At 34.0% G+C, this 25,813-nt stretch overlaps 4 protein-coding genes across 4 annotated transcripts; all 4 read left to right on the top strand.

Annotated features, from left to right (window-relative positions):
• Positions 1-1,778: 1,778 nt before the first annotated feature.
• On the top strand, positions 1,779-3,098 carry RNJ42_04036 (uncharacterized protein; the record flags this gene model as incomplete). The annotated part of the gene is made up of 1 exon (XM_071054200.1): positions 1,779-3,098. One exon carries the CDS (start codon positions 1,779-1,781, stop codon positions 3,096-3,098), a length of 1,320 nt encoding a protein of 439 aa, XP_070908893.1.
• Positions 3,099-7,028: 3,930 nt separating this feature from the next.
• On the top strand, positions 7,029-7,217 carry RNJ42_04035 (uncharacterized protein; the record flags this gene model as incomplete). The annotated part of the gene is made up of 1 exon (XM_071054199.1): positions 7,029-7,217. One exon carries the CDS (start codon positions 7,029-7,031, stop codon positions 7,215-7,217), a length of 189 nt encoding a protein of 62 aa, XP_070908892.1.
• Positions 7,218-14,707: 7,490 nt separating this feature from the next.
• RNJ42_04034 (uncharacterized protein) lies at positions 14,708-15,121 on the top strand (the record flags this gene model as incomplete). Its single annotated transcript, XM_071054198.1, has 1 exon — positions 14,708-15,121. One exon carries the CDS (start codon positions 14,708-14,710, stop codon positions 15,119-15,121), a length of 414 nt encoding a protein of 137 aa, XP_070908891.1.
• A 7,775-nt stretch (positions 15,122-22,896) lies between these two features.
• RNJ42_04033 (uncharacterized protein) lies at positions 22,897-23,175 on the top strand (the record flags this gene model as incomplete). Its single annotated transcript, XM_071054197.1, has 1 exon — positions 22,897-23,175. The coding sequence occupies one exon, from the start codon at positions 22,897-22,899 to the stop codon at positions 23,173-23,175; it is 279 nt and encodes a 92-aa protein (XP_070908890.1).
• Between the last annotated feature and the right edge of the window lie 2,638 nt (positions 23,176-25,813).

Here is a 25,813-nt window from a genome sequence, read left to right as displayed (position 1 = left end):
TCTCTTTTTTTTGCTAACCGTTTCCTTGTTCAATGGCTAAATGTCAATATGGACACTGAATATGCAATTGAAATCCGATAATTGTTTTTTTTCTAATTATTATTTTATAGCTTACTTTCCTTCAGTGCTTTTTTTTTTAACCTATAAAAGACTCAATGCTCTTATAAATGAAGGTTTAACTAAAAGTTAATGTAAATTTGCTATACCAATTGTTTCTAAATAAGCAATAGATTAATTTTAACAAGAATAATCAAAATATAGACCCTTTGATGATGATCGATTACAACATTTCATTTCTTATGATGATCTGATAATGAAAAATCGATGATATTGAAATTTCCAATTTTTCGTAGCGATCGTGATATTTTTTTTTTTTCCACCAAAAAGCTCTTACCCTAGGACTAGTTACTGTCCATCACTAAGTTTTTCCACAGAGGAGCGAAATTATTTTTAGTGCTCACATAACAAGTTTTATTATATTTGATAATCTCAATGGAATATCTGTCATACTGAGTTTTAGAATCTCAAATACACTATGTTGATTTTTCTTTACTTATACTATGTTATATGTATAAGTGGGGTTTATAGATATCTCACTCAATGTAAATACGGACAACTTCTAACAGATGCATATTTCTTTTCGGATGATGGTATTATTCTCTTGCGCCAGGAACATTACATATGCAACTACAAGAAACATAAAATACTATTCTATTCTCAATTATATATCACATTCATCAGTTCACAATATGGATGACACTACTCGAAGAGGCATAATATATGGGCTCCCAGGACTATCGTCATATTCAGATTGATAAATCACCTCGTTGATGAAAAAGTATTTATATATCAACAATTGCTGTTCTAATATCACTTTCTAAGTCCAAAAGCTATACACGGCTAATCATATTAATGATGAACTGATACCTTGTTACAGTATAATGTACCTACTTAAAGCCTTTACATAAAATCTCTTCGTTAAGGTGCGATCATCTTGTGAGTTTGTAGAATATCTGTAGAATAAGAAATTGAATAATAACATCAAATCATAATATTGCGATACCAGGTTTTATTATATTAGGACTAAATTTTTGGTATGCGTTGTTCACTATTTGTTAATCATTCAATATGCTAACTATTTGTATTTACTATTATTGTTTTCAATTGGAAAAGGGTCGCTAATAAGAATTTCATTGGTTCTGTCCCATGACTATACCGGAAATGTAAAGTTTCCTTTAATAAGCAATAAATATATATATTTATGCTCTCCTATACGTTACTGTAGAGTACGAATTTTGAGCTTAAAAAATAAAATTAAGAAGCCAAGGTCATTATGTGACGGAATATAAACTTATATGGTAATATAGGTTAGGAAATATATCTTCCTTTGGATTGAGATATCTACGAGCGTATGATATTTGGTACCATGACTCACTAGACACAGCATACAGCGATAGCATTACGGATTTCTTGATATGTAATAACTGGTGCTTTGCTTAGAAATGGTCTCAAAACTAACACTAACTTTGTTGTTACTATTAATGTAAGCTTTCGTTACCATGGCAAACTCCGTTGTACGAAATAAGGGTAATGGAAGACATCGCCAAAAAAAAAAAAGAGTTGAGAACGCCCTAGTTAATCAGACTCTTCAAGATGTGATGGGAATCTGATCACTTGATATTACAATGGCAGTCAATTAGTGTACTATGACGGATCGTTTCGCAGCCATATTAAGCTAATGACCATATAGTAGGGGGATATTATTAATATTCATAGTTATGCTGGCGTCACAGGTTCGATGGTTTGCATTACTAACAGTTTTACTGTCATACATTAGAAATAGTGTAGCGATTGACCTGCCTCTTATAAGTGACACGCCTGGACTACCTTATGTTTGTGCAGCCGTGAAAGCTGGGAAAAACACAGGCGATTCTTTTATAGCATTTAACTTGACCTCAGCACGAACACTCTCAGAACAATCATCCATGGCGGTTGCTATCTTTAACTTTGAAGATCTTCCGGTACTTGGAGAATTTGTACATGGCTTTTATCTCAAATATTGTGATAAATATGAAGTACAGGACATGAGCTGTGACCGCGCTGATTTAGGTCTTTTTTATTCGACTGGACCGACATTACACAAGTTCATAACATTTAATCAAACATCGTTGGGGGTTATGAATACTCGCTATGACATAGAAGAAGATGGAAAGTATTGTGTTGTAGTACATGGTGGAATTACAACAGAAGGGACTGCTCACTTCAGTAACGGTTTTGGTCAGTTATCGGTTGAGGAATTTGAGATTATGAATGCTTTAAGATTGTTATTTTTCTTTGATATTATCATTTTAGGATTCTATTTGAATCTTGTCAAAGCAGGATTGGAAGAATTGTTGCCTATTCATTGGTCCACTATCAAACTATTGTGCATCATGAATATTGTTGCCTTTTTTCAGTGGATGGAATATGAGGTAAAGAACGTAAAAAGTCCACCATTATATTTTTCTATATTTTGTGAGGTACTACTTTTCATAAGAGATAATGCTAGGTTATATTTTTTAGCTTTGTTGACAACAAGATACGGTATTATACACAATAACATAGCTACCAAACGGATCAGATTTATTCAATACAGTTTGTTAGCGAAATTTATTTGTGATGTTTATCGTTTAGTTAGTTTTCGATTAGACTACCAAAGTTCCCTTGGTGCTCTGCTATCCATTGCATTAGGTTTAATTGTTAAAATAAAGATATCGTTTCCATTTTGGAGAACTTTTTGTTATTTGAAACGGCAAAGATCATTACTTAAGAATTACATGTACACGAATATAAGGTGGCTATTTGGTGCTATCCTGACATCTGATTTATTGTTTCTATATTATTCGATAAATGATGCAATCATTAGACATCCTGTATTTGTACCAGAAGTTAACGAAAAGAATCTATACATGGGTACTTTTATTCCTGAATTCGTAAACAATATTTCCTTCTGTACTATATTTTTCTTATGGAGGCCAGCTAATGTTGAGCATTATTTCAAAGAGACGTTGTTCCTAGATGATGAAGAAAATAGTAATAAGTTGAAAAAATCTTCCTGACAATATATGAGATGGATAACTTAGAATAAAATGACTCCATCTAAGACTCTTAAGATTTCTATTTTAGTTCATATTCTGAGTATTTTGGTATTGATGATAGTAAATAGAGTACCATATATATTGAAGCTTTTTTCTGCTTATTAGAGGTTTTTTTTGGCAGCTAAGTCAAATATCCGTCTACTATTCTTCAATTTACCTGTATATTATACCTCAGAGTTGAAAACAAAGGGTTGTACTAACTGACCTTTATGGCGTATGTTTCTTCACTGACCCTAAGCCTGCCCTAATCAGAGAACTAACCGTTACCATATGTGGCACAAGATGTAAGAAGCGCTTCGTCAAAGGGAGTTCTTCTACTAGTTAAAATAAGAGTATAAATCTTAGCAATTTACTATCTGCTTGGCCATTACTTATATTATATGAACCCAAATTTGATATACGGATATTTTTAAATTTTTTGATATTTCGGTGAATTACTGAATTAAGCGATTTATCTTTTCCCAGCAGAAGAATAAAGTTATTTCATCCAACTACACAAATCTAAGACCCTACAAAAATTAGCTTATTCCACTTAAGTAAAATCATTGCCTAGAGAAAAACTGCTGTTAAGTAACGCTGGTTTATATTTCCGTTTTTACTTAGTGTTTTCTTTTGCTTCTTCTGTCACGCCATTATCGAAAGGTAATAAGGCAAAGATGAAGCAAGGGGTGCGGAACAAGCCTCTACATAGAAAAGAAAATGTTATCCGTTCATATAAGTCAGAAAATAGAACTCTACACGGTTCTATAATACCTTAAATACAAAAAAATGTAGTTTAATATAGTTATTCTAATGTATTTCTAGTATCACCAACGTAGGTATTGAGTAGTTCATACGTCACATGACTTTGCAGCGCCCAGCGGCATTGTAAAAAGAGCGGTGGCTACTACGCCGATTGTCTGTTTCCTTTTTCCTTCGTTGGTACCGTCAAGCAGGAGCGAGAAAAAGCAAGAAGGAGGGGGGAAAACGCAGGAAGACGGAAGAAAAGAAATCTCGCAATGTCCGTAGTAGTAACTGAATGAGTTCTCGAACATCTCAAGATTAATTAGCACCTAAATAGGATTTTATTGACAGCATACACCCTCATAACTTAATTAAGAATCGATTTACAACAACAACATGTACATTTGACAGAAATAAGCCCATAAACCATCAGAACACGTTGTCCTAATGACTCCTCCTTTGATCCTCCAGTTTTTACTTTTTAATTATAACGTATATTATATCAGAAAGACCAATTTAAAATAAATTCATTATTAATAATTATGTAATTATAGCAAGCAAAGTGGTTTGATTTATTGCAAACAAGCATTGAATAAATTTTCTAAAGAGTTGCATAAAGATAGACAGATATTCTTTATAGGGTAAAATAAAAAGAAACAACATTAAACAGCTAGAAAATGAATAGCCAAAATTTACATAAATTAGAATTCCTATAATTGAGTCAACAGAATATTTTTGCATTCATACAAGTGTTTGCGATTTTTGGAACATAGGTAATGTTGGACTGAAGAAATATAAGGCTCTGTAGGAGGAATTATTGTTACAGTAGTAGAATATATAATATATAACAAGAATTGCTTTTTTCGATAACAATTTCAATTGCAATTTATAAAATCTAGTAATATATAGAATTGCTTTTTTTTTCTTAAAGAAGAGCTAGTATTGCAATTTATTACTTTCAGTAACACATACAACATATTCTTAAGAGATTTTATGTTCTGTATGATACGTCTATTCTACATAAAGAAAACTAGAGACTTCCAGGTAATATAATCTAAACGAAACGACAAGATTTATTTCATGACCTAGAATCGACAAAGGTGAGAAAAAATTTAGAATCCGAAAGGTCATGCACGGGTGATATAGTTATTAGAGTAATTTCAGTTCCTTAGTTAATAAGAAAATTCAAAGCAAAGTTAATGAGATAAAAAAATAAATCCGGTTAACCTTTTCTTTTATCCATGAGTATAGTTTTGCTGCAGATTCTTTACTAAAATAGAATTCCTATTATTTTAATCGCTGGTTATTTGAAATCTTTTGTGTGTGAACTACATTTGAATTTGGCAGTCTGAATATTTTAGTGAGAACTGGAGATAAAATACAGTGCCCAACAAGCCATCCCAAGCACTCTGAACAAATACAACCATTAGGTAAATCCCAATTAACATTTCTTTTTCTTCCCTCAAATGTCACTCACGGTTTAACGGAGAGAGCCGATGTGTTTCGTACAAAATGAATGGGCCTTAGAAAAGGAGGACCCTTTTAGTACTTCAATTCCTGCTAGGATACTATAGTGACTAATATTATTTCGGCTAGTATTTTAGGAAATATGCAACAAGCATTGAATAAAAACAACTAATATAGAACTATTAACTCACTATAACATATTGTATAGCAAAAAAATACGTAAGAAGCACCCTACAGATGAAATTTAAGAGTATCGCGTAAAGCATTAAAGTTAAAAGAAAAACATTGATTCTGCAAATCGTTATTATCTGTTTGAGACCAGTTCAAGCAGCTGTGTATTTTTCTTACAATGATCTTTATCGCTGACCATATACAATTAATATAGAAACAAAAAATTTTGCCGTTCCATTAATATTATACTAAGTGAATTTAAATTAGTGTGAAAAGATGTAGGAGAAGTTGATCTTTCTTTCTTCATTTTCTTTTCATATACAGATAATTTTAAGAACACTAGACAATTTTACCTATTATTTTTTTAAATTAATTTACAATGAATTAATCCAGAACTCAAGAGCCATATTAAAATAAATCAGTAGTACTAATTCCTATCCTACAGTTCCTTTCATATTGTAGCTAAATCTAGAACTGAATATAATGCTCATTAAATTATTGTATTTTTGAATTACTTTTTTAGTTGAAAATCAAAAAGAATTATACTTCCCACGAAAATTAATTTTAATTACCATTGCTTTCACCGGCTTATAACTCTGAGAGTATGCTGTCCACTGGCGTAATATAGAGCCAGATTAATACCTTGTAAATGACAACAGAAGGAGAGCAGAAATGATTATGGGAACTTATTTTTCTAGAGTACACATATCAATATGAATTTATTGGTTCACAGTAAGAAATAGAAATACATTACACATAGCAATACTTTCATTTGTATACCCATTATTACGTGTACTATACTTACTAAAACGGAATTATCATTTGGTAGTAAAATTATAACTATCTTGATGAGTTTAATTAATGTAATCTAAACTGTGTTATTAGTTCATTAGAGTTCTAGATTGCTACACGAGTCATGTAATACCAATATTACACGAAGTCACAGTTAGCACCTAGAATCATAATTAAGCCTAGTAGCTTTATTGCAAAAATTTTAAGCAATATGGATAATCTTGTTATTCCTTGATTACCATTTTTTAATAATTTACTTTATCAGGCAGGGAAAAAACAAATTCTAAAATCAAACTAAGGGAGATACTAAATGGCTAGAAAAATTTACGCCTTTAAACTTTGATAACTTATTGGAAATACGAGTTAAAAAGGATATTCAAAGTTTGATCCCAAAGCGTATGTGCATGGGTACTGGTTGAATATCTGAGTTCTCTACAGTTTTGCAGTTTATATGCTGATTTATCCAGTTTTCATCACTTTACTGTAACAACTAGTGGAATTTTTAGTATGAAGACTGCTTGGAGATGCCAGTAAAATTCTCATAAAGATGTATTCGTAAATATATTCATAGTTGTGTTCATATTCTTCGAACTGGAGAGTTCTGAGAGTATATTTGTATAATGTTCATAATTTGAAATGGTTTAAGAACACTACCATAGCCGAAAGGTTTTATTAGTAAATGTGATTATCAAATTAGGTGGTTCTTGTTTTATAGATAACCGTGCTATTATTACCATTATGGGCTCGTTCTTGATCACCATAGTTAACTCATACGAAATCAGTAACAATGGTATCTTTCTTAGGCACCTATCTGATATTTATATTTATGGTTTGTCAAAACTTCCCTACCTCAACTTCATATCGATAAGCCAATACTTCCAACAACATACACACACTCTCCCGAATGTGATTATCGATCCAAGATGATATCAGACACCATTTACATAAGGACTCCTGATACTTCAATAGCGCCGTTACATCCACATAATAAGCCTTGTACCAACACTGGACTAACTCCTTTTTTGCGACAGACACCTTCACATCAAATACTATCAACAACACTAGTTGATATCCAGTTAACATTTCGGAATCACAACAACTCCTTTTGTGATTACAGAAAAGACTGAATGCAATCTACAGACCGTTTCAACGATCAAACTTTAAATGTTAGCATTCAGAGTTTGTCTATCTCACACCAGGTTAGAATTTTTGTTTCTATCAAAAGGTATGATTGCATCTACCAATACATGTAGTGAAAATAAAACTTAGATTTGAGTTCATTAGTTTATTCTAAATCAATAACACGAACTCCCAATGGTGATGTATTACCATTTCAGTAAAACAATCGAAGCTGTATTTATCGTGACTAAGTTACCTAAAGGGATTTAAAAACCCATGTTGGTAGAGTGTCTAGCTGATCAAAAACCGATCTAAAATAACAACTCCATTTGCTGGTTGGAATAAAACTGTTAATAAAAGATACTGGTCCATTTATATTTCTCAAGAAAGGGAGTGCCGTTCTAAGACACTGTCGCACATTCTCCTGTTTTGAACATCCTGTCAGATAACACATGGCAGGAATAATACCTATATCCCATGTCCTTACAGTAGAGATTAGTCTTGAATGTTTTTCAGATTAAAGCAACATGGTTTCCTATTTTTTCTTAGCATTCTATTAGTTATTTATTGGCTGATGAATTACAATAAAGGTAATCTAATTTATCTCTCTTAATATTCTTAAAGAAGATGCACTTTTGTTATATTTAGAGTTGTATATTGATTCATACAAAGTTGCTAATTCACTATAATGGATATATACATTTAAAACCAGGGTTACCAACAACGGAATACAAACAACCTGATATTTCACTGTTGATACTTTAAAACGAATATTCAAAGATAGGCAACATAAGTTTCCACAATTATCAAGTAAGCAATGTGATAGTTTTCTCGTATTGAATGGACTGTAACAAATCAAACAGTTAGCTTGAAATTTATAGGATTCTAAGCTATCAAATGATACGTATAACTTCACCAAAAGACATTAGGCTGTCTAAACAACATAAAGAAGAACACGAAGATTATAAACCAAATTTTACAGAGGTATAACTAATTACAATAAGCTTCAATGATCACTATATTATCAGTTCCTCAAAAGTTTGTTAATGACAGTGCATCTCAATTAAATTAAGACTCGTTAGCTATTTGAAAGATATCATTCCAGACCTTTGGTATCGATAAGATTAACAAATCCGCTGTAGCTGATAATTCAACAAAGATCCTAGTAAGTTAGTAACCAGCAAGTATATTAGGACAATTAGGTATTTGTACGTGCTTTCAAGATAGCTGTGTTAGGAATACTATCTGTCTAACTGAAAGATGTTAGAAAGGTCTTAAGGAAGCTGTTAATTGGTCGGATAAATTGAAGGTTATGTTTGACATAGCTGAGAAGTCTTGATCTGCTTCAAACAAGTTATCGTATGGGACTCTCGCGAGAGTTTTACTTTCTATTATTGATTACAGCATGCAAGGCCATTACTCATCTTAGAGAGTGATTTCATGAGCCAATGGTTAGTGGTCTTAGGTTTTGCAGGCCCCATATTCTGAGTGAGTTTAAAATGGAATAAAATCAATTTATACTACTTCGAGTAAACGGTGAAAATGAAAACAAAATTCATATATTGGTTAACTTGACCATCAATCGTTAACCACTGACCAAATACAAAAATATGAATGAAACTCATGTATAATTTTTAGATTTAATGTATTGACAATTTAGATATTGAATAGTAGCAGTACTCTGATAGGCTCCTGCATGAATATTATGAACAAAAACTATTGACTGCACATTAACTGTTATCTTCTATGGAATGTAGATTTAGGAGAATAGCCGCATGATGCAATGATCAATAAAGACTGCTCTATAGATATCAATGAACTGTAGTGATGTTATTTAGTGTAACATATCAATCACCTTAGACTTTGGAGGAGAAATGGTCTCTATGTTGCTTGAGTACCTGCATCGACGATTAGATTACCGACCTAAATGAATTCAATTTCTCTTCTTAAGACTTGAATTTTCGTAAACGATCTCATTTTGCTACTTCGGTGGTAAATATTAAATGGAAATGTAGCTAACTATAGTAGTTCATTAGTATGTAACTGTTAACTCTTTAGCTTTCTTTCTGCCTCTTCTACTTATATGGGGGAAAAGCTCACTAATTGAAACTGAGGTATATCTGGTGGTAATGAAATTCATTTGGTAAGACAGCCGACATAACTATTTATTGATGTAAGAATACCAGAATCTCAGTAAAACACAAGTTTCTAAAGCTTTTTATTATGGGTTTTATATTTCTGTCATTTACATCAAGATTATTTGTACAGAACTCATTTGGTAGTTCTTTATAAAAAGTTACTCCAAAATCAAAGATATTGTCCATGGAGATTTGAGAATATGGATACATTAAATCCATACATTAGATATCCTGGTAAGGATAAAATAAATAACATACAAACATGAGTGTTCTGACCAATTCTATCAGGATGTGATCCTCCCTGTTTAGAGTATAAGAAAAACAGTGTTGCTGATGTTAATGAAGAAACTGGTAATTAGATTTCGTTTTCGAACCAGAAAACTAAGCTGTTTGAGTTCACCAACTATTAAATTTTGGAAAGTGACTAAACTACCCTATTTCTCAATGGTTTATTAGTTGTTCTTAGGGTTGCATAAAATGGGATAAAAGGCAGATAATATTATATACATTTCAAGTTACTATTACTATGCAAAATCTGCTCACGATAGTATATATTATCAAGCATGCTCAATCATTGATTAAAAATTATGGAAGAAAGTTTTTATAGTCCTCCACAAGTAAACAGGAAGGTAGAATTAATAAGTTACACATGCTTATTTAGGATGCGGATATAAATGATAATGTTTATAAAAAATGTTATAGTATTATATGCTGCATCAATTTTTAATCCTATGAAGTAACTCTCATTATAGTGCTTAAGATACAACCGTTATTTTCCATCTCATGAGAGAAATTACCATAGCGAGAGCTTATTTTTTTCAAACCATAAATACCAAGCAAAGTTATCAAATTATATCATAAACAAATAGTTTGGCTACGGAAATATGGCAACATTCAGTACAAAACTTGACACCTTCTCGGATTATTCTAATCAAAACTACTACGAAACCGACATCCTCTATTGGACAACTTGCCATTTACCATCAAAGCCAAACTCTAGTTGAAAATGCAATGCTAATGGATTAACTTTGGCAATAGAGTGGATTAAAAGTACTTGGCTCAGCAGAAGAAGCAAATCTATTTTAAATTGTCCAAAAACCTATTAGTATAGTTACAGCTATTCAAAGACATAGCGTCTATTCATTTAAAATTTTTAGATTTTAATTCTGCCACTTCTGCTTAAAACTAATACCATTATTTGATATAGACTCCAAAGACGAAATAATATGCGATATAACTTATAAGGATAAGTTTTCAATGTTAAATGGTTTTCTCTGCCCTCGTAGTTTTTGTTTGCATTTGATGGAAGTAAATAAATTGAAGTTATCGACTATAAAAAAAAGGTGAACATTTCAGTGGAATCAAAATAAACAAACTCCATAGAAGAAATAATCGACCCTTCATGCAATAAGAATGAGGGTATGAAAACCATCGGTAATTTATATTTTTAGCTTCTCCCCAGGTGGTATTATTGTTATAATAGTTATATTGTTATTTTAAACTATTTCTCAAAGGCTCAGTTGTAACACATAGCTAAGATATTTGTAGCAGTGTATCGCTGATTATCGACCTTTATTTTAATTAACCATTAATTAATTTAATTAGTAATCCTCTCCCTGCTGTTATTATTTGAATTGTTATGTCTCATTCCCAATGCAAGCTTAACATTCGTTGATTTCCGACGAATTATTGCTTATAGTTTTAATGTGAATTAATAACTACTGACTTTTTTGCTCAGATATCAGTTTTTTTATTCTAGGAAATGCATTTGCCCGTCTTAGCAGCACCGATTATCTTGATTAACATACTGCCACTTCTTCGCTATGACCTAGATTACTGGAGCACCTGTTTGTATTGTTGTTCTAGGAATGGCAGAAAAAAAGAGTATTTTATATTCCACATCTAATACTGTATCCATCGATTCCAATATCACGTTAGAACATATAAATCTATCACTTATTCTTATAAAAAAGATCATTATTTACCCAGAATTTCTATATCTGCATTTTATCCTTATCTCATAAATATTTGGTAAAAAGAAACTCTATAATTCCTAATATAATGAACATATATTTAAAATCTTTCCTATTGACATTATTACTGGTAGCATTTCATTAACATACATCGGATGACAGTTTTCCAACATCCTTTTAAAGACCAAAATATTAAATACACATAATATAACTATATACGAACATGCTCAATTGAACTGGAAGTTATTCTCTCACTGATAAATTTTTTACTACATGGTATAATTATATATCACTCTGAATTAATCTATATCAATCCGATCGGGTTCATTACTAGAAACTTTCAAAATTTGCCATTTGATATATCATAGATTTGATATACAGAATCATTAAGTACAGTTAAAGTAGACGGTTTTTGCTGAAGAAGTACCACACTGGTACCTATATATCAATCCATCAAGGCTCGTACATCTACTTTATTTTTTAGTTACAACAAGTCTGATATTTGATTAAAGAAACATTATGCAAGTAATAAGGCATTATATAAAATAGTAGTGCCTTCCATTCAAAAAAACCTTCTCAACTAAGTGGTTTGCTTATATTTCTTGTCTTTATTCTGTAAATGACACAACTAACATTTCTTTAAATAAAAAAAACAGCAACAGAAAACGGTACCATACGAATAAGTTTGTAGCTGTGCTTATTTTTATTAACTTTAACGGAAACTTAATGGAATGAGAGGCTCATATGCAAGGAAACATAAGTTACCTATGATAAACTCATCAAAACCACTATGAGAAATAATGGTAGAAATGACAGCTGTATCAGGGGAACTAAATAACATGTTATTATATTTATTCTCTCTTCAATAGATTTACAATAAATCCATATATGCTATAAGCGCGTCAATTTCGAATGAACGTAATAAATATTATAAATAATATTTACCATAAGGCCATTATTTTAAAAAACTAATTTCAACCATACTAGTATTTCTATAGCTAATCTGATTTAGGGAATTAATTATCAGCTAATTTTGCAATTAGTTAACAATCATTTTATGTAATACTTATCGTTCTAACTTATTATTTCTATCATTTCATAAATAAAAGTGAAAGGAAGTGTAATGAGGCAAACCCAAATATTACATTATATAAAATATAGTCTAGTTCTTAGTTTGATATGTATTTTTGTTTCTTCATTTTCTATGTACGAAAAAAAAAATGTATGAATTTATGTCATGTTTATTATTATTTTATTTATTATTCTTTCTTTCTTTATTTTTTTTCTAACAAGTAGATAATATAAAGCAATAGGATAGTACAAATGTAACAAGTGTCAAAGTGGTTAAAACTAATAACAAGTTAATATTAAGTACACATAAGTTAAGTTCTTCTAACCAACTATTGTCGCTCACGGTACAGCAGTTTGATTGAAGTCCAATATTCTGGGACTAAATGGTAATACTTGCTAGTTTCTAGAACTTTCTTAAGATATGTGTAGTTTTTACACATACAATACAGCATCAATATTATAATGTGCTCACTAGAATATAATATAATCCCAAGTTGACTTATTACCTAATTCGTAGCACTTATTATTCTATTAAAAATTCTCGAATTTTATTAAAATTATATATTTGGAAGAAAATTATTAAAAGAACAGGTAACTCTTACAAATTATAAAAGATATATCGTGTCTATTCTTGACAACAATGGTGCAGTACCACGTTTGTAAAGTAATAATGTACATTTCAACCTCATAAGATGCGAGTTTTAATAATTTGAAAATAATTATTTCATTATTAATTTTATTCTAGCACCATGGCTAGATTCCGATAACCTGTATTCCTTTTACAAGTCCGTATACTAAAAACTGTTCGTACTTATCAATTTTACATTTTTTAAAATTAGGTTTTCTCAATGTTTTAATGTTTAATTTAAATTAATATGTACACCTCATCCTCTATTTTTTAGAAAATCATTTTAAAACTAAGTGTTAGTAAATAGTTAAGAGTTATGCTTTACATTTTGTTCCATGAACTTTGACAAAAAAAAAGATAACAACGAATATGTTGACATTCGAATAGAAGACTAACAAATTCGAGGCAAATAGATGTAATATTACTACTATTACAACTACAACTAATAATAACAACAATTGTATTAGTAGGTATTATAAGACACCGAATATTAGTTATGATGGTCCAATACATAGAAACAAGAAAAGTTAACTGGTGACATCATATTGATTTAACTTTTAAGAGAGCTTCGAAACAGAAATAAGAATGTTTTTAACAACATCGTAAGTTCTGTTTGCTGATTTTATGGTAAAATTTTTACTTGCGAATAACAGTCACATATGGAACCTCATCAGTAAAAGAAACAAGATTACCTATTTTTCTCGCAATAATCAACATTATTAGTGGCTCAGTGGTTTTGTAATACACAACAACTAATCAATCAATTTTGCACCGCTTCTTTCATGAAGGCGGGATTTCCAAAATCAATTTAATAATTTTCAGGTTTCTTAATAATAAAATGGTAAATATTCAATGATTATGAGGAACATTAGCCCGTTTTGCAAATCGATAATATTAGTTATACTAATGGATCTAGTATATTATTTTGTTATATCTGCTGTAATTATCTGAAAGCAATATTCTGGAATTATAGAGTGATGTGGCAAATAAAAGAGAATGAAACATATTGAAGGTGGTTGCTTGGAAAATCTATAAACATCAAAAGCGAAATGATGTTTTCAGTAAGAAACAAGAAAAGGTATTGGTTGACACCATGTTCATTAAACTTTGAGGAGAGCTTGAATTGTGACAAATAAACAATTAATGTTAAATTTACCGAAACATATATGTATTTACCAAAAAAAGAAAGTAGATTAATAAAAACCCAGAAAAACAACACAACTAAAACTTTACAGAGCAAAACCTTAATATATAGGTCATAATATTAAAATTACAGTACCACTATTATTTATTGTTGTGTCTTCTCCGTAAAAGAAATAAATAATACTAAATTAAAGTACTGTTTTAGATGTAAAGATACGTGGGATAGCTATAGATTGAATTTGTTCATTTGAGCGAAGTTCTCATATCTAACACAGTAAATCGCGCGTGGCATTCTACTGCTATCTAGGGATTATAATTGTATAGTTATTATTTTGATCGTTCTTAATGAAAACTATTTTTAGCATAAAATGTGTTTTTCTTTACTGTTTCACACGGAAATTGTGCTTCTGCAATAGTATTGTTGTAGCTGTATATTTTAAAGAATCTAGTAGTAATTCATATGTATTATCAAGTCGAAACACAGCCATCTACATAAAAAACATTTCTCAAGCAAACGCCAAGCAGTTAGGCGCATTTCTCAGGAAAAGAGACCATTATGAACATGAGAAAAATACCAAACAAATCCTTGTCATAAAAAGGAAAGACAACGCTATAATAAGGAAGAGAGCACTGAAATTAAAACAACGACAAAAAAAAAAGAATTTAGAAAATATGTGGAACGAGTGCCGTCCTTATTCCAAATTAGTAAGGTACATATCCAAGGGGCTGTCAAGAGTACGTAGGAAAATTATACAATGAAGAACTTACAGTACTACTATAGAAAATTGGCCAACTTGCCGAATGAAGAAGATATAGAGCCGTTGTCACCTTAAATCTAACGATTGGGTTTCCCCCGGGATTTGCTTTTCTTTTTTTTTAATTCCCGGAGGAGACCGCGAAAAATTTAACCCTGTCCGTTTCCACCAATAGGGGTGATAATTTTTCGTTCCGGGCTCAACATTTGCATTCCCTCAAATACGACCACTTTCTCATGGAAGAATTATTTTCATCTTGCATTTTCTTTTTCTGTGGGATTTACCAAGGTTAGCTTATGTTTTTCTATACATGTCCTTGTAATTTTAGGTTGCTGAAGGGTTTACAGGAATTTTTATGGACGTAAGGGTTAGGAGAGTCAGTCATTCGACTCCCTTCTTCAATTTATGGTTGCTGCAAAATGAATAGCTTACTGATTTGTTCAGGTCTCTTCTTATTTTTTTTCCCTTTAAATTCTGAGAATAACGGCTTTTTATGCAACATCACCAGCAGAAATGATACATCATTCTTGAAAAAGAAAGAAGAAGTCCTGTCCCAAATAAGGTTCAACAGTGAGAGTGTTTCACTAGCTTAGAGATAGAGATTAACTTTACTCTAGATCCTTTCAAGACGGGGAGATTTGCAAATACATTTTAAAATAGTTTAGTTTAATAAATTATTAATGATTTTGAAGAAAATTCGCTCATTCTAGGTATTTATTGATAATATTACTACTAAACCAATTTATTATAGCAGGATTACGTTAATGGAAAGAAAATTATTAGAACATCCTTTCTGCTGTAATATAACTAAAAAATCAAATTCTAGAATCACAGAGTGACGTAGTTAAGAACGGTATGAAACAAACTGAAAATACTCAGTTACATATTATCAAAAAAGGATATGTAATTAATAGAAATAAATAAATAATGATCATTCCTAAACGTAATAACGTTCGATACATACATTATTTGTTCCTTTCTGGTACACTAAATTATTACACAATAACATCTTAAAAGTAAATGGTAAACCGTTTGACCGCAACAATTATAGATTTCAATTCCTTGCAGTCAAGTGCGCGAGAATCAGTTGCTTTTGATTTTCTGAGGTTTCGAACAAATAGCCATATCTAGATTACCTATCCTCCTTGATCTAATTTTAGCATGATACTCACTTTTATTAGCTACTTTAAATAGAGTTAAAGCTTTGAAGCTATAATTATTACATTAAACAGATACTCAAAACCTAGTAGAAACTCGTCTCAGTGATAATAATATTTGCACTATATTAAAATAAGAAAGAGATTCCGAGAACGTTAATTAAGTAACCTGATTAGGAAGAGATACCATTAAATCTTTCCTGAGAATAAGAAACCAATCAATTAAACCCTTATGGAAAGAATAAAGAGTAAAAAAAGAAATAACTTCATAATTATATAAAATAAAATATTAAGTAAATTTTTGGAGCTATTACCCATAAGAGTAAAGCACATATTCCTAGTAAAATCAGTGCACCTGCGAATTTTGTATAGTTAGAAATCGAAAACAAAATTGTTGTAAATCATTGGTTACCTAAGAATGGATGGCAAAACTTCATTAAAAAGGAAAAATAACAACAAAAAATATAGAATAGAAAATTTCACATTCTCATATTTTCTGTTATAGCATTGACAATCAAATTTTTTATTGTAGTTCGTAAAATGAATATCTAGACTTTTTTCACTAAAAGAGAACTTACTCAAAAGAAACTACCGGATTTCCACACTTTTCTGGCAATTCCACTTTAGAGATTTGGGCCCAGCCTATTCGATACTTGGAAAGTATTCTTAATACTGTACAATTAATGTTTAGTCATCAAAAGGAGAAACTTCCTTTTTTTTGCCAAAAATGGCGCGGGCAGAAAAAATTTTCTTCGTTTTTATTTTGTTTTTTCCGGTTTCTTTTTACTTTCAGATTTGCTAAAGGTTAGCTTATTTGTTCTATACATCTTATTGCAGAAGGGTTTACAAGGATTTTGTGGATTTAAGAGGGGGGCAAGGAGAATATTTAGCTGCTATAGAAAATGTAGCTGACTAATTTGTACAAGTTTCTTAGTTTCTCTTTGAAGCAACGGTTCTCATGAACCACATTGCCAGCAAAAATGATAACATCCTTGAAAAAGAAATAAGAAGCCTTTTAAGGTTCAACAGTGAGACTGTTATAACGTAGTAAACTTAGTGTAATTACTCAGTAAGGATTTGCATGCTCAATGTAAAATACCTCATTTTAATTATTAATGAATTTGTCCTTTCCCCGGAGGAACAATATAACACTATTACTTTAATTAGGAACTAATATAAGAAGGGAATCTTTTTTGTTCTGCAGTAATATCTCATCTATTAGAATCACAGAGTGACGTGTTAGATAGAAAAGAATGAAACAATTTAAATGCATTTGGTAGCATACTATACCAATTACAAAAAATAATTGATTAAAAACAATGAAACAAGAAAAGACGATATGACATGCTCATTTGTTTTAGAAGAGTAGATAAAAACAGTAATAGCTTCTTTTAACAAAAAATATCTGCCAAAAGAAGAAATATAATTATTAACTAACCAAAGAAAAAGAAATATATCTAAGAGTTCACAGAGTAAGCCTTAATATATTTTTCACCATATACAAGTTATAAAACAGGGCTTTTTTTGCTTTGCTTTTGACCTTTTATACTATAAGCAAACTAACTATGCAATGCTTTTTATCCTGTAGTCATTTACAGAATAGGTATCGTTACAAAACCTTTAGATGAAAACTCAATTTTATTAACTGTTTTACATGGAATTCGAGCCTCCGAACTACTCTTTTACTGTAATATATTTTTCTTATAGAAGATAATCTGTTCGCTAATAAATCCATTCTAGGTATCTAAATAAAAGGAATTTCAACCGACAAAAATAATTAGGTGACCTACTTTGGAAATGAAAGTATTTTTCCTTCCTAAGAATAAGGCAACACATAATCAAATATCTACGCTCAAAAGGAATAGTAAATGAATACCAAAATAAGGAAAAATAAAAATAAATGAAGAACAACTAAATGAATTAGATTATGAGATCTATGTAAATGCCACTCTATTTCAAGAATAACAGTGTACATATCCCAGGAGATTTTTAAAAATGTACATTACAGCTTTTCAGGCTAGAAACAAAAGCCACTGCAATTAGTTGTGTATGAACAGGTGTTCAATATATACCTCAAAGAAATAGAAAAAAATTGCTTATTCGAAATCTGATCTCAACCTTCTGTTCCAGAAAGTGATATAAAAACAGTCACTTTATATTTTAATTTATTCTTTGTCTTTTCTAAACCTTGCATATGAAAATAAAACAAGACAGCTTTTACTATCTTTATTTATTTTTGTTAACCTGAAAATCTAAAACGAGATTAAGGAGGAAAAGATATATAAGGAGCAGTAAAAGGAAAGAAATAGAAGATAGAAAATAAGGAAATACCTAGCATCTGTGAAATTAACAGTAACAAATACTTATTAACTAGGGAAAAGAAAATCAAAAAATCAAAGAACAGAACTAAAAAGAAAGAAGACGAATATATTGTCTAGTATTGAAGCAACCTTTTTGTCTAACTTTCAAATGAAAAAGTTTTTTCTATATTTCTTTTTTGTCACCCTAGTGTTGGGTCAGGCATCCAATGATGGTGAAATTTTTGATAAGCTACTTAACGTGCCTAGTGGTGGCAGCCTCACCATAAACAATACAAAAGTAACTCTCGAAGATGGTTTGGATGTTGAAGGTACCTTAAATTATGAAGTTCCATCAACAGCCAAACGAGGAGGTAACTATTTTAATGTTACTTCAGGTTCTGTTTCAATAGGTACTAATGGTGTTTTGAATTTGATACATGAAAGTAGTAACACTATACCTTACTACAAATTTAATGTAGACAATTTCATCAATAAAGGTACTATTTTAGTGAAATCTCCTTCCGAAGTAATTGGCGATACAGTAACTATTTCTGCTTACTCGTATTTCACAGTAGACGCCCCTGGGTCTTTTATCAATGAAGGTGAGATGAATATTTATAGTATAGAAGTTTTCCAGTGGGGGAGCACTACTACATTTATCAATAATAATCACTTGAAAATCTCTAATGGTACTTCGCTTGTTGTTAATGGCAACAATTTTCAAGGTACAGGAACCATTGAATTATCAGCTCTTGGAAAGTTGTGGTTGGCAGGCCCGGGAATCAACGGTATTGGTGACCAAACTATTGAACTTAACGATGGTGCAATAATTTTTATTCCGTCAAATGTGGATATTCAAATGAAAGTAAAAAACTTTCGTTCTCCCAAAGGTTATATTGGTTTCACAGCTCCTATCGATAGTACAGACTACAACAGTCTGACCGGTGTGTTAACTGTAAAATCAGGAGGTAACAGCTACAATCTAATTATTGGAACAAACTTTGACGCACGATTTTTTTCTATTATTAATGCTACTGGTAGAGATGTTGTACCTGGTTATACATATACAGGTAATGGAGGCGTTATTTTCAGTATAGTAAGCGTGAATCGTCTTGTTTATAATAACCCTGAAGGCGGTCCATATCCATACACAACAACATCCATGATTGACCTTGGTAACGGAGTTACTGATTATGAGGTGATCAGCTATTGGCTTACAGAATATGGCAATGGACAAGCATATATAGGTTCAGGCGTCTCTTTGTACAGTCCTCCACCTGTGATGACGATCAATATTGAAAGTGAGGACAAGGTCATTCGCGAGATTGTGTCATATTATGTAACGACCAACAGCAATGGGGAGATTGTGACCGGCAGCTCTGTACTAGATGCTGCAACATACGATGCGCCCCCATCACCAACCACAATTAAATTAGACCTTGGTAATGGAGTTACCGAATATGATGTGATTAGCTATTGGCTAACAGAAAACGGAATTGGTAATGTGTACACAACCATTAGTACCATAGTTTACAGTCCTCCAGCAGTTAAAACGATCGATGCTGCTGGACTTCACGAGCACTTCCACACAGTTGTGTCGTACTTCATCACAGTAGATAGCGATGGGGAGATTGTGACTGACAGTTCTATAGTGAATGCTTACACCTCTCACGATATACCACCATCACCCTCTACCACTAAAATTGACCTTGGTAACGGAGTAACCGTATATGAAGTGGTTAGCTATTGGCTCACAGATTTCTTTGGATTAACAGCGTACACAGCTAGCACACGTTTTATTTACAGTCCTCCGGCTGCGAGAACCATAACCACAAATAACGATAAAGATTATTATTTCGAAAAGGATGTGATCTCCTACTATATAACAACAAATTCTAACGGTAAAATACAAACAGATAGTGCTATAGAAACGTATAGAACATATCATTACAGCGACTACACCACCGTTGTGACACACTCCGACGGCAGTGTCGAGACCGACTCTGTCCACTTCGTGAACACCACCGACAACAACGGCAAGTCTACTGTTGTTCCAATCACCTCCAAGATCGAAGGTCCAGGCGAGCACTACAGCGACTACACCACCGTTGTGACACACTCCGACGGCAGTGTCGAGACCGACTCTGTCCACTTCGTGAACACCACCGACAACAACGGCAAGTCTACTGTTGTTCCAATCACCTCCAAGATCGAAGGTCCAGGCGAGCACTACAGCGACTACACCACCGTTGTGACACACTCCGACGGCAGTGTCGAGACCGACTCTGTCCACTTCGTGAACACCACAGACAGCAATGGTACCCCAACTGTTGTTCCAATCACCTCCAAGATCGAAGGTCCAGGCGAGCACTACAGCGACTACACCACCGTTGTGACACACTCCGACGGCAGTGTCGAGACCGACTCTGTCCACTTCGTGAACACCACAGACAGCAATGGTACCCCAACTGTTGTTCCAATCACCTCCAAGATCGAAGGTCCAGGCGAGCACTACAGCGACTACACCACCGTTGTGACACACTCCGACGGCAGTGTCGAGACCGACTCTGTCCACTTCGTGAACACCACAGACAGCAATGGTACCCCAACTGTTGTTCCAATCACCTCCAAGATCGAAGGTCCAGGCGAGCACTACAGCGACTACACCACCGTTGTGACACACTCCGACGGCAGTGTCGAGACCGACTCTGTCCACTTCGTGAACACCACAGACAGCAATGGTACCCCAACTGTTGTTCCAATCACCTCCAAGATCGAAGGTCCAGGCGAGCACTACAGCGACTACACCACCGTTGTGACACACTCCGACGGCAGTGTCGAGACCGACTCTGTCCACTTCGTGAACACCACAGACAGCAATGGTACCCCAACTGTTGTTCCAATCACCTCCAAGATCGAAGGTCCAGGCGAGCACTACAGCGACTACACCACCGTTGTGACACACTCCGACGGCAGTGTCGAGACCGACTCTGTCCACTTCGTGAACACCACCGACAACAACGGCAAGTCTACTGTTGTTCCAATCACCTCCAAGATCGAAGGTCCAGGCGAGCACTACAGCGACTACACCACCGTTGTGACACACTCCGACGGCAGTGTCGAGACCGACTCTGTCCACTTCGTGAACACCACAGACAGCAATGGTACCCCAACTGTTGTTCCAATCACCTCCAAGATCGAAGGTCCAGGCGAGCACTACAGCGACTACACCACCGTTGTGACACACTCCGACGGCAGTGTCGAGACCGACTCTGTCCACTTCGTGAACACCACCGACAACAACGGCAAGTCTACTGTTGTTCCAATCACCTCCAAGATCGAAGGTCCAGGCGAGCACTACAGCGACTACACCACCGTTGTGACACACTCCGACGGCAGTGTCGAGACCGACTCTGTCCACTTCGTGAACACCACAGACAGCAATGGTACCCCAACTGTTGTTCCAATCACCTCCAAGATCGAAGGTCCAGGCGAGCACTACAGCGACTACACCACCGTTGTGACACACTCCGACGGCAGTGTCGAGACCGACTCTGTCCACTTCGTGAACACCACAGACAGCAATGGTACCCCAACTGTTGTTCCAATCACCTCCAAGATCGAAGGTCCAGGCGAGCACTACAGCGACTACACCACCGTTGTGACACACTCCGACGGCAGTGTCGAAACTGATATTATTCATCATATTACTTCTACTGATTCCGCTGGTAATTTGGTTATTAATGTCGATACTTTGTTACCATCTTCAACAATTGAAAATACGTATTTTGTTTCTGATGGTGAAACAATTCATAAAGAAGTCATTATTTCTCAGTATACAGATAGTGATGGTCATATTGCAATTTCCACTTGGACAGAATTATTCAAAACTTTAATCGACGCTAATCCAGTATACTTGTCTTCTGAGCAGCAGTCTTTAACAACTGCATCTGCTTCTGTAACAAAGAGTTCAATATTATCTACATCTTCAAACAGTCCTAACTCTGCTGGCTTTGGAAGTGGAGAGTCTAGTGACCACCTCACTGTTATTACAACCAACGGCCAAGAATCAACTGCCCTTGTCAGCCATGTTACAACTACAGATGCTAACGGAAACCCAACAACGTATGAAACTACAGTCCCAACAAACTATTTGACTACCTTCACCACCAATGGTGACTTAACAACGGCTCTAGTTTCCCATATTACTACCACAGATCAATCGGGACATCCAACAACGATTGCAACAGTAGTACCAACTCCTTCCGGCTCTTCCAACTCTGGTTCATCTGGCTCCGGTTCCAACTCAGGTTCCTCAAACAATGGCTCTGGTTCATCAGGTTCCGGCTCTCTCTCTTCCAACTCAGGTTCCTCAAACAATGGCTCTGGTTCCAACTCAGGATCCTCAAACAATGGCTCCAGTTCCAACTCAGGTTCCTCAAACAATGACTCTGGTTCCAACTCAGGATCCTCAAACAATGGCTCTGGTTCATCAGGTTCAGGCTCTGGATCTTCCAACTCTAGTTCACACCCAGCCTCTCAAACAATTCTTTCTCCAGGTATTGATTCTCAACAGCAACACAATGCAGCCAATAGAATAACTACAGTACCATTCTATTATTACCTTCTATCCTTGAGCGCTTTATTGTTACTTTAGACAATTTGATGTGGTCTATGTGATATGAATAAAAAATTGAAGAAAACTAAAAAAAAGAATATTATTATGATTGATAAGATACATTTTCCCCAGTATCAAATCACTAATATTACTAACTTTTCATGAAAAGTCACTCAATCTGTTCGTATATATTTATCAATTTGCAGTTTATATCTTTCAACGATTTATACATTGTAGTTCTTAACTTAAAAAATAAATTAGCTTTCATTAAAAAATATTATGTATTATATCAATTAATTTAGTATTAATATATGTATTTCAATAAGATCTCCGAATTGTTTATCCAGTCTACCTTGACAGAAGAAGCTCTAAGACTTGACCAGTGCCACTCCTTATTATTATACAATCTAAATATCACTATGAACATATTTGTTTAGCAAAACAGTCCGAAAGACATCTTGATCTAAATCACTACCAAAACGTTAACTTTTTATCCGTTTATTAATTACCCTCATGAAAAAGAATATCATTACCCTACCTATTTTGTTAATGTCTTAAAAAGCAGTATTATCATTTGAGGTGAAAGAAAACGGAGGAACTAATCTCAACTGATGAAGAACTATATGGTATATGAGAGATGATTACTAGTAAAAGATAAACTTCAGAGAAACGCAACAATTTTCACACCAAAAAATATAATTTGGTAGCAACAATCCACCATAATTTCCATACTGTATAGTCTAGGTGCTGTGTAATCTCATAATTTCACTGTTAGAATTTATGGTAGTCTAATTGAAAGCTTTTTATAAATCGATTTTAATATTTTAGTTCATTCGTAATTGATAATAATTTTCCTTTTTCATGAATATCTTTTTTCCAGCTTAATCAGAAAAATTCACTACCAGAACATAAAATCTTGCTTGCAGTCGTCACTCACTCTAAATTTTCGAATTTTTCTATGTAAAAGAAGTTTCTGTTACCCGACAAAGAAAATGCAAAAAATTCAATATATTGTTCTGGCAGACGAATTTTAACAAGCTACACTTCTTTAGACCAGATTTAGAAGATAAGTGTACTCTTTCAAATGTCAAGTGAAGAAACCCGATATAGTCTATTACTGTAAAGAACATTCTTTCTCAAATAAAGTTTTAGTTGATTAGTATTTCAAAATTTTATAATTGTGTGATACGAAAAATATTTTCTATAGAGAGTACAGAATATAGCGCTATCAACAATATCTATTCTTATATCTGTTTGAATAGTTACAGGAAACGACAGATAGTATATAAACAAGCAAAATATTAAAATCTTTTATAAAGTTAGAAAATTGATCTATAATATTTTGCCATTGTTTGGGGCCTATACTTTAAAAAATTTACCCTACTAACATTAATTACCCGCACATTTTGTTAGTTAAACTTTATATACATTTCATATTTAGTTTCATTATAACTTTAAATAAGAAGAAACTAGATATCTCCACACATCCCCATACAATGAATGAAGTCAACTATTCTTCAAAAAAAACATCGTACGTAAATAATAAGAAGATATTATATAGTAAAAATAAAAAAAAAGAAACAGAAAAAATACCAACAATATTTGAACAAGATGTGCACTATATATATATTCACTTCGAAGGTAAAAAGTAAATCAATATATTAATACTATAAAGCTTTTAAGAGGTAAAGAATAGTATTTGGTGGCATTATGCATTTTTTATCCAAGATGAAATCCAATAACATTATACAAGTAGAAACAAGGCAAGATTGAAAATATACACAACTATTCAAAACACCTTCATAATACCCTAAGGACTATAAATGATAACTAACTTTTTGCTGTGTAGTCTGGGTGCTGTGTAGTCTGGGTGCTGTGTAGTCTGGGTGCTGTGTAGTCTGGGTGCTGTGTAGTCTGGGTGCTGTGTAGTCTGGGTGCTGTGTAGTCTGGGTGCTGTGTAGTCTGGGTGCTGTGTAGTCTGGGTGCTGTGTAGTCTGGGTGCTGTGTGGGGTCTGGGTGCTGTGGGGTCTGGGTGCTGTGGGGTCTGGGTGCTGTGGGGTCTGGGTGCTGTGGGGTCTGGGTGCTTTGGGGTCTGGGTGCTGTGGGGTCTGGGTGCTGTGGGGTCTGGGTGCTGTGGGGTCTGGGTGCTGTGGGGTCTGGGTGCTGTGGGGTCTGGGTGCTGTGGGGTCTGGGTGCTGTGGGGTCTGGGTGCTGTGGGGTCTGGGTGCTGTGGGGTCTGGGTGCTGTGGGGTCTGGGTGCTGTGGGGTCTGGGTGCTGTGGGGTCTGGGTGCTGTGGGGTCTGGGTGCTGTGGGGTCTGGGTGCTGTGGGGTCTGGGTGCTGTGGGGTCTGGGTGCTGTGGGGTCTGGGTGCTGTGGGGTCTGGGTGCTGTGGGGTCTGGGTGCTGTGGGGTCTGGGTGCTGTGGGGTCTGGGTGCTGTGGGGTCTGGGTGCTGTGGGGTCTGGGTGCTGTGGGGTCTGGGTGCTGTGGGGTCTGGGTGCTGTGGGGTCTGGGTGCTGTGGGGTCTGGGTGCTGTGGGGTCTGGGTGCTGTGGGGTCTGGGTGCTGTGGGGTCTGGGTGCTGTGGGGTCTGGGTGCTGTGGGGTCTGGGTGCTGTGGGGTC

This window comes from Nakaseomyces bracarensis (genome assembly GCF_045282275.1).
Source record: "Nakaseomyces bracarensis strain CBM3 chromosome Unknown Scaff13_0, whole genome shotgun sequence".
Classification (NCBI taxonomy): Eukaryota; Fungi; Ascomycota; class Saccharomycetes; order Saccharomycetales; family Saccharomycetaceae; genus Nakaseomyces; species Nakaseomyces bracarensis.
The sequence above is the reverse complement of the archived record's forward strand: the minus strand, read 5'-3'. Positions and strand labels throughout refer to the sequence as shown.